Source organism: Jaculus jaculus, chromosome 13 (assembly GCF_020740685.1).
Source record: "Jaculus jaculus isolate mJacJac1 chromosome 13, mJacJac1.mat.Y.cur, whole genome shotgun sequence".
NCBI classification, from domain to species: Eukaryota; Metazoa; Chordata; class Mammalia; order Rodentia; family Dipodidae; genus Jaculus; species Jaculus jaculus.
In genome coordinates, this window is record NC_059114.1 from 72,913,345 (window position 1) to 72,923,373 (window position 10,029).

The 10,029-nt window shown below is 40.7% G+C and overlaps 1 protein-coding gene across 2 annotated transcripts in view; it reads left to right on the forward strand.

Annotated features, from left to right (window-relative positions):
* Positions 1-8,449, forward strand: part of C1qtnf3 (C1q and TNF related 3) — a 31,142-nt gene extending 22,693 nt beyond the window's left edge. For both annotated transcript variants that reach the window (XM_004652515.2, XM_004652516.2), the window contains exons 5-6: positions 3,312-3,411; positions 5,675-8,449. In XM_004652515.2, coding sequence (XP_004652572.1) covers positions 3,312-3,411; positions 5,675-5,834 — 260 coding nt within the window. In that variant the 3' untranslated portion in view covers positions 5,835-8,449. The remainder of the gene's footprint in view (positions 1-3,311; positions 3,412-5,674) is intronic.
* The last annotated feature ends 1,580 nt before the right edge of the window (positions 8,450-10,029 follow it).

The following is a 10,029-nucleotide window of genomic DNA, read 5'->3' on the forward strand; positions in this document are numbered from 1 at the left end:
GCATTTATATAAGGGTATAAATATTAAGAGAAGTGCTTACTGGGCAGTTTGATAAGCATAGTATATACACTTATCCAGACATCAGCAGATGTTACACCCCTAGGGCTCATGACTACCCCTGTTTTAAGTTTTCAGTATCAGGGATGTATTCCCCCCCCATGGAGAGGGCCTCCAGTCCAATTGGAGGGCAGTTGGTTTCCACCATGACAGACATGCCACTATTGCACCCGTTGGCTCATTTGGCCTGGCTGACCAATTATAAGGCTTATTTTTCACCTCACTAAAGATTTCAAAACAATGGCTCCATCTTTCCCAACCTGGGGATCGAAAATTTAAAGAAAGTTGACATTTGCAATGACAGCAACACAAAACCCTGGAGACTACAGTGCAAGTGTGTTGCCTCTCGCTTCAGTGACTCCCCTTGGGAAGGAAATTACATGGAGGTACAGCAAATGCTCACTTCTGGACTTTTACTTCTAAGAATTTCACTGTTCACCATCTGGTCTCTTAACTTGCTCTTTCTAAAATGTTTCTACAATCTATTTTTTTTTTTAATACTCAGTATTTTTATTTATTTGACAGAGAAAGAGGGAGACAGAGAGAGAGAGAGAGAGACTGGGTGTGCCAGGGCCTCCAGCCACTGCAAACAAACTCCAGACATGTGTGCCCCCTTGTGCATCTGGCTAACATGGATCCTGGAGAATCAAACCTGGGTCCTTTGGCTTTGCAGGCAAATACTTTATCCGCTAAGACATCTTCTAGCCTCAATGCTCAACATTTCTAATGAATATTAACATTTTTTTCTGTGATTTGTGGTTTCAATTTTATCTTCTTGAGGCTTGTATGTAAGTGCATATTATATGAACTTGTAAAATATAGAAAATAGAACATATGTAAACTATTTATTCATTTTATTTTACTTTCTGGTTTTACAAGGTAGGGTCTTGCTCTAGCCCAGGCTGATCTGGAATTCACTGTGTAGTCTCAGGGTGGCCTTGAACTCACTACAAACCTCCTATCTCTGCCTTCTGAGTGCTGGGATTAAAGGTGTGCGCCACCATGCTGGCTCATTTGTAAACTGTTTATTTAAGTCCTTTAATTCTTAGTTGTCTTTGCTTTTGATCTCTGAAGCACTTTGTCAAGTGTATACATGGCCATGGCTGGTTTTCATAACTTTTCCCATGTGATAAACACACCGACTGCATCTCCCTGGAATCATGCAAGCATCACATAAAGCCATGTGGCACCCTTTCAGCTTCTAGCTCGATCACATCTTTGAAAAAAAATAGAACCACCCAGTGCTTCTTTCCTTTCATATTTTAGGTGTTTATGTATTTTCCCTTATAAAATAAATGTTACCTGGTAATCAATAAGAGCTCCATGATTTTCTTTTCCAAATTGTGATTCCCAAGTCCAAAATCATTTGGCGTTAGGAAGAGTTTCCTTAGCTTGCCTGCCTTCTCCTGGATTGTTCTTAGTCATGGAAGGAAAGCATCATCTATCGAGTGTTTAGAGTGTGTGAGGTCATATTGAATTACTTGCTACCAGAAGCCTCATTGTAAGAACATGCAGCTTTCAAATTATGCCATTTCTTTTTTCAAATGAGGATACACTTTTTTTTTTTAAATTTTTATTAACATTTTCCATGATTATAAAATATATCCCATGGTAATTCCCTCCCTCCCCACCCCCACACTTTCCCGTTTGAAATTCCATTCTCAATCATATTACCTCCCCATTACAATCATTGTAATTACATATATACAATATCAACCTATTAAGTATCCTCCTCCCTTCCTTTCTCCACCCTTTATGTCTCCTTTTCAACTTACTGGCCTCTGCTACTAAGTATTTTCATTCTCACACAGAAGCCCAGTCATCTGTAGCTAGGATCCCCATATGAGGGAGAACATGTGGCGCTTGGCTTTCTGGGCCTGGGTTACCTGACTTAGTATAATACTTTCCAGGTCCATCCATTTTTCTGCAAATTTCATAACTTCATTTTTCTTTACCGCTGAGTAGAACTCCATTGTATAAATGTACCACATCTTCATTATCCACTCATCTGTTGAGGGACATCTAGGCTGGTTCCATTTCCCAGCTATTATAAATTGAGGATACACTTTTAGTAACATGGTTGTATTGCTGAGTTGAATATTTTTTTTTGTTGTTGTTTTTCCAAGGTAGGGTCTCACTCTGTTCTAGACTGACCTGGAATTCACTATGGAGTCTCAGGGTCAGGGTGGCCTCGAACTCACAGCAATCCTCCTACCTCTGCCTCCCAAAAGCTGGGATTAAAGGTGTGTGCCACCACGCCTGACCCAAGTTTTTCTTCTTATTATACATTATTTTACTGATTTACCACGAATAACATGGAAAAGTACCAAAGTTATTATTTTTTTGTTTTAGAATTATGGAAAATTTATTATGTGCTCCAGTATTTCATTATAGTTTGATGTCTTGGCTAGTGTTTAGTGACTATAGTTGTCCTTATTATTTCATATCCGGCTCATTTTCTTGTTTTTTATTTATTAAAAAAATTATTTATTTATGAGAGAGAGAAAGAATGGGCATGCCAGGGCCCCTAGCCACTGGAAATGAAGTCCAGACACATGAACCACATGTGCATCTGGCTTATGTAAGTTCTGGGAAATTGACCCAGGGTCTTTAAGCTTCGCAGGCAAGTACCTTAACCACTAAGCCATGAGCTTTTTGCTTCCTTTGAAAACAGATAGTGTTGGCCTTTCCCTTTGTAAATCTTGGGTTTGCTTTCTTATACGTTAGATGCATGACTTGTTTTCTTAAGGATTTTTGTCATCTTACTAAACGTAAGTAGGGAAGACACTGAGAAAGTGAAAAAAGAAATTTTAGTGTTTGGAAGATGAGTAGCTAAAGGAACAGTCTTGCAAAGAAGCCAATAAGAAACTACATTGGGGCTGGAGAGATGGCTGGAGAGATGGCTTAGCAGTTAAGCGCTTGCCTGTGAAGCCTGAGGACCCAGGTTCAAGGCTCGATTCCCCAGGACCCATGTTAGCCAGATGCACAAGGGGGCGCACGTGTCTGGAGTTCGTTTGCAGTGGCTGGAGGCCCTGGCACACCCATTCTCTCTCTCTCTCTCTCTTTATCTGCCTGTTGCTCTTAAATAAATAAATAAATAAAAGTACTTCTTAAAAAAAAAAAAAAAGAAGAAGAAAGAAACTACACTGTACCTAGAAGATGAGCCAAGAAGCATGGTGTCATGCGGCTTCTCCCTGCCCTGGGTTTCAACCGTCCATGTGTGCGTGAGGTGAGCGACTCCTTGTCTTTTCCAGGTGTGTATTTCTTCACGTTCAGCATGATGAAGCATGAGGACGTGGAGGAAGTGTACGTGTACCTCATGCACAACGGAAACACAGTCTTCAGCATGTACAGGTGGGCAGACTTTTCTGTCACAGGTCTCAGAGCTTCCACAGAGAAACTGTCAAGGAATCCGCCAATCCTAATGCGGCCCCTGTGCTCAGTGAGAGCCGTGATGGACCAGGTCAGATTATCGTTGCTGTTTGAGAAGAAGTAAATCTGATGAATTGTTTGACAAGTTGATAAGAGACCTGCATTACCGCTCATTCATATTTTCCCTTTCTATATCACTTCTCCTGTCTTCCTACGCTCCCTATTCCTGAGGCTTAGTTCTGCTGACAGCGTTCATAACCAGCCCCTCACTGGCTGATTGAGAAAGCTTGAGAGGTCCTTCTTTCTGTGCAGTGTGCCTGCTCAGATCCTTGTCATGCCAACCTGGCTTTTAGGCTCCTTAAAAAAAGATATATTGGGGGCTGGAGAAGATTGCTTAGCGGTTAAGGCATTTGCCTGCAAAGCCAAAGGACCTGGGTTCGATTCTTCAGGAACCACGTAAGCCAGATGTACAAGCAGGCACATGCATCTGGAGTTCGTTTGCAGTGGTTGGAGGCCCTGGTGTACCCTTTCTTTCTTACTCTCTACCTCTTTCTCTCTCTCAAATAGATAAATAAGTAAATTAAAAAAATATTACACTGCTCTGAGGTTATTGTAGGATGATGGAAAGCCAGCACCTTTTCCATAATTAAATAGATTGAGTTAGAAAAAAAAAACTTTGTGGCTGTTATCTTTTCTCTGTTATTTGTAATCACTTGAAATGACTACTCATGTCTTCTGGAATCTGGCCTGAATGGGAAGCAGTGTTTGGAATGCCTACAGGCAGAAAAGGAGTTAGGGTAGATGACATTGTTGTAAGAACTTTAGTATATCCCATAATCTGTTGTGGATCAAACATAACAGAATTATATTTTTCCTCTGGCATTCTTTATTTAATTTAATTAAATTGATTTATTTATTTGTGAGAGAGAAAGAGGCAGAGAGAGAGAGAGAGAGAGAGAGAGAGAGAGAGAGAGAGAGAGAATGGGTGCACCAAGGCCTCTAGCCACTGCTAACATCCTTGAGGTAGGGTTTCACTCTAGTCCAGACTGACCTGGAATTCACTCTGTAGTCTCAGGGTGGCCTCGAACTCACGGCATCCTCCTACCTCTGCCTACCGAGTGCTGGGATTAAAGGCGTGCGCCACCATGCCCGGCTCCTTCCAAGCCTTTTTTACTCAAGGCTTATTCTTTGGCAATACCATATGCAAAAACAAACCTGCATTTGCTCTTCACTACCAGTCAGTCCATGTGTTAATGAATCACCCCCAATGTGCTTTACTTGACAGATAAATTTCAGCCTCTTTTTTGATTCTTTGTTCTTCTTTCTCTCACTAATGGCACAAGGTATTGTGGCCATCATGTCAACACAGCTGTGACTGTTTGAATAAATTCCTAAGATGAAAACACCAGTTTTGTTTGTCCTTCCAGGCATAAAATCACTTGGCATTTTCAATCTTAATAGGCCTTGATTAGTGAGGTTTTATTTACTTATTTCCCAACTATGTCAGTTTTTGTCTAAGCTCATTTCTGGCAGAGGCACCTAAAAGCAGCAAAGAGTATTTTGTCCCTTTCCATCCTCTCCCTGACTTTGTAAACAAGCACACGGTCTGTCTCCCAGGCTAACATGTTTTCTCAAGTTTTTTTTTTTTTTAATTTTCTTCTCTCTCTCTCTTTTTTTTTTTTTTTTTTTTGCCAAGCAGAACCTGCACCTCCATGTTTCCAGCCTGCAATAGTTGTTTCCCCATTGCATCCTTCCTGACCATGAACAAATCCAACCTGCTGTAATTTGGGTTTTTGTAGCATGCCCTTTAAGGGCCAAATTCTAGACAGGTTAGGGGAAGCTAGACGGCCTCTAATAAGCACTCCACAAAGAGCTTTCTTTCCTTCTCATCCAGGGTGGATAAAACAGTCTAGGAGGGGTGTTCGCAGCTGGGGTAGGAGGAAGAGGACCCCCTTTTACACAGTGGCCTTCAAGAACCCAGACTTCTACCCATGGGTCCCAAGACCGTGGTAGCTGTTGTCATGAATGGTCCAGAGGCTGGGAAGGAGAAGTGTTTGTGAGGCTTTTCCTGGATATCAATAGAGGGATCTGTCATTTCTGCTGGCATGCTATTGAGAGAACAGATCCCACGACAGTGCATCAATGCACAAGAGAAAGGGAGGACCCAGTTTGCATTTTGTTCAAGGGCTGCCTGTGTACAACCAAGACAAAACACCCTAAGTTTTTTGTGCCCGTTTCTTTCTAGCTATGAAACCAAAGGGAAATCGGATACATCCAGCAACCATGCGGTGCTGAAGCTTGCCAAAGGGGATGAGGTCTGGCTGAGAATGGGCAGCGGTGCCCTCCATGGAGACCACCAGCGCTTCTCCACCTTTGCGGGCTTCCTGCTCTTTGAAACGAAGTAAAGAGATGTACAGAACAGTTCCGCCTGAGGAAAGACTCGGAGCTCGGCTGGCATGATCTGAGAGGACCATTAAGTTGAGGTTTCTAAATGGCGCATTCTTAACAAAACCCTACTGCTCCTCATGCTGGGGGTCACACCAATACTGCTGGATGACACAGGGGCTCCGAAGACTAAACCACAAAATAGTCTTCCCTGTGACCTTGAGAAATACTTACTGCCTTTATCCACTCCTCTCATGACAGAATTGCCACCTAATGCAGGTTGGAAATGTTCTCTTCAAGGACGTTGTCTTCAAAGAGTTTTTGGTGCTTTCCTTCGATGTAGTGTTAGCTTTCAGGAACTAGTGAAGTTTTGAGTTCATTATTCTTCAAAGCATTTTGGAGACTATAGCCTGATCATGAATGCTGAGGCCCAGGCAAGCAGAGGACACTTTCCAGAACCTAGGAGCTAGAAACATTTATAAAACTTCTACTGGGAAATAACATTTTGATTCAGCGGGTTTGTATCCATGGATGAAGTTAGATATGTTTTAGCCATCTCAGATAGCTTTTAAATAGCAAAAATAATTATAATTCTTGCTTGCATGGCAAGGGCTTATTGCCGTGGAGCCCAGGGTGATTAGGAAACTGCTGTCTTTGAAGAGCCAGCAATCCTTTAGGCAACCAGTCCAATAGTATCCCATAGTCCTATTAGGGAAGTGGTGGAGAGTCACTCTACCCAAGCGCCTATCTGCCTTGAAAAGGTAGCCACAGCTATTGTTTTGGTAAGGGGAGGAGATAATTTTTTTCAATAGTGTAGCCACTGCTAATTTTCCCACAATCTCGTTAAAAAAAAACAATACCCCCCAAAAAAAAACCTCCGCTAATACAAGCAACCCTAATTAAACTTAATGGGGCACCCACACATGCACAGATGAAATAGGGGACTAGTTGAGAAGAAGGGGCCTGATGGAAATGGGAGGAAGAAAGGGAAAATAATGGAGGAGGAATGGGATCAAAATATATTATACACATGCATATGATTTGTCAAAATCTACTAATTGCCAAAAAGGGAAAAAAGAAAAAAATAATTATAATACCCACAAATAATTGTCTCTTCATATTTTCTTTTTATTTTTAATGTAAAGATACTTCTGCAATGAATTCTTGACTTCTATGGCTTACACTTTTAGAAATACAATTTTTTTTTTCAAGGTAGGGTCTCACTCTAGCCCAGGCTGTGTAGTCTCAGGGTGGCCTCGAACTCGTGGTGATCCTCCTACCTCTGCCTTCCGAGTGCTGGGATTAAAGGCGTGCGCTGCCACACCTGGCTAGAAATACAATTTTGTCATGATCCAAAAATTGGGTTTAATGAAATCTGGCTTTCCAGTTCTTTTCCTTGCCATGTTTTTCTTGGGTTGTAGCAGATCTCCCCCAACTCTGGGGATCAGAGCTGGCATGGGAAGCTTAGGTTGACACAGTAGAGGTGTTATTGCATGATTTTCTCTTAATTTGGGAGTTGCCCCACTATGTATTTCATGTACAAAGTGCATGGTTGAAGGGCAATAAATGGACACCACTGAAGGCAGACTAATGGATGGAACATATAACGGACATACAGAAGACATACATATGAATATCAATCTTTTCAACAAACCTTTACTATCAGAATGAACGCATATTCACAGAGCAGGGTTTTTTTTTTTTTAATGTCACAATGCTGTGGAAGGTGTCGCTTGACTTTTGACATTCCCTACCCCAAGAAAACTATTCTCAAGAGAACACATTTTCCACCAAAGTTACTTCATAAGAGTATATCATAAATTCCAAAAGTGACAACCATAGTCAGTACCTTCTCCCATTTTTCTTTCTTTCTGCTTCTCTTTGGTTTTGGTAGTGCTGAGGTTCAAACCGAGGCTTTCCACATGCTAGGTACATGATGTACCACTGAGCTACACCGTCAGCACCCAAACTTGTCTGTTGTAGACTAGGAAAGGGTCATTGCAATGTGTTTACCCTTATACTGCATCCTATTTAAGATGCACCAGTGAGATACTCATCTGAAAAACAGTATATAGTGAATTAGCTTTGAAACAATGAGTCCTTAATTTATGTTCAATTACAATTTGAACACACTCATTGATTGGCCTGTAAGCCATGGATTTCCTCGTACTGCTCACATGGAAGCTAGGAGCAGAGAGAGAGAATGAGAGAAGAGAAATCACTAATCAGGGACGTCCTATTTGCTAAGTCAGTGTTCTTCATGCTCAGTTCAACCTTTGGCCCTTTCTTTTTATCCACACACTTGTTAAAACCTTTGTGAACTCACATGCAATGGTCTTTTAAAGTGAATGGACATCAGACCAGAACACTTTTGTGACTTTGTATATACTTCTTCCCTAAAGCTGTTGAGTCATGAGGTTGAAGTTGGCTATGATCAAATGTCATAAATATTTCATGCAAGTATGTTACCAATAGCTACTTGACTGTTTCATGTTGACCCAGGGGATATCTTACCTAAAGAGTGCATGTTACCTAACAAGTGCCTTGGAGGAAGATTTTGGCCTGGCTTTAGATCAAACTGTAGCAAGAAAAATTTAATAACTATATATGGAAATAAATACCTTTGTTAATTAAATGTTTTGTTTCATTTTTAGTGTTCTTAACGAAGTGCAATAGTCATATAATTGCAAGACATGTGATTAACGGAGAAGCAGAATATTTTCCTGCAGACAGTATGAACAGCCATAGAACTCAGAGATGTGGGGACAGAGCAGATTCACCTGTCTCCACAAAACTCCATTTTTCAGTTATTCCATGGTTACATCCTCAGCCCTTGAAGATTTTGATAGTTAGAGTCCTCATCTTGAGCCTGAATGAATGGGTGAGTCTTCATCACACACCTGAAATCTCTCCATGCTCGTGCCTGAGTTGTAGATTTCATCCTACCTCAGACATTTATGGATTTGGATTTTGTACGGAAGCAGAAGACATCTCAGGCTTGTAAACAAGCCCTGGGGAATGAAGAAAAGTAATTCACAAGACACAAGGGAGAAGGCCAGAATAATTAACAGTGCTTCCATAATTTTACTCATGACCACAATTATACAGTAGTTAACTCTGAGTTGTGGTTTTGCTCTCTGAAGTCTAATTACCTATAGTTAATGGAGGTATGAAGACACTAAATAGAAAATCCCAGAGATAAATAATTCATAAGTTTTCAATTATGTGTCATTCTGAGTAGCATGATAAAGTTTCATTCTCTCTCACTCCATCCTCCAAGGACATGAATCATGCCTTTGCTTGGTACATACTACATATCAGTATATTATATGTACTGCCAGCCCATCAGTCACTTAATAACTGTCACAGTGATCAAACCAACTATTACTCAGAGTAGCATTTGTTTTTATTTTTATCTTTTGTATATTTTTAATTTTTTTTTAATTTATTAGTTTTCTTTTCAGCAAATACAGGCAGTTTGGTACCATTGTTTAGGTTCATCTATGATCTACCCCCTCCCATTGGACCCTTCTTGTTGATGTAAATGGGTCGTGCATTGTGGAGTTAGCCCACAGTTATTGGTATGATAAATGTCTCTGCAAATCATGACCCAACATGTGGCTCTGACATTCTTTCCGCCCCCTCTTCCGCAAAATTTCCCTGAGCCATGTTGGGTTCATTTTTGGTCTGCTTCAGTGATGAGGTGCTGGGGGCCTCTGAGGTTCTGGCAGAGCAGCATTTGTGTTCAAATAATCTCTATTGTACTTAATCATGGTCCCAAAGCACAGATCAACAATACTGACAATTTGGACATGCCAAAGAGAAACCATTGAGTGCTTCAACTAAGTTAAAAGGTGAAAGTTCTTGGCTTAAAATTTTTTTTAAAAGTCATATTTTGGGATTGCTCAGAGGTACAGTTACCACAATAACGAAGGAAAAAGTCCATGATAATTTTGCTGGCTCACCTCAAGCTGTAGGAGTTACAGCCATGTTTGATAAAAATGCTTAGTCATGGTGGAAAGCATTTCATCCTTGTTACATACATACAGGAAAGTATTATATATTTTCCTGAACATAGTTTGACCTACTATATAAAGAGAACCCTTAAACTCTGTTTGGGTCATTTGAAATATTGAAGAACTTTTAGGGAGTGTATCATAACAAAGAGCTGAAGTCAAAATAATATGAAGGGTTGGAAAGATGGCTTAGCAGTTA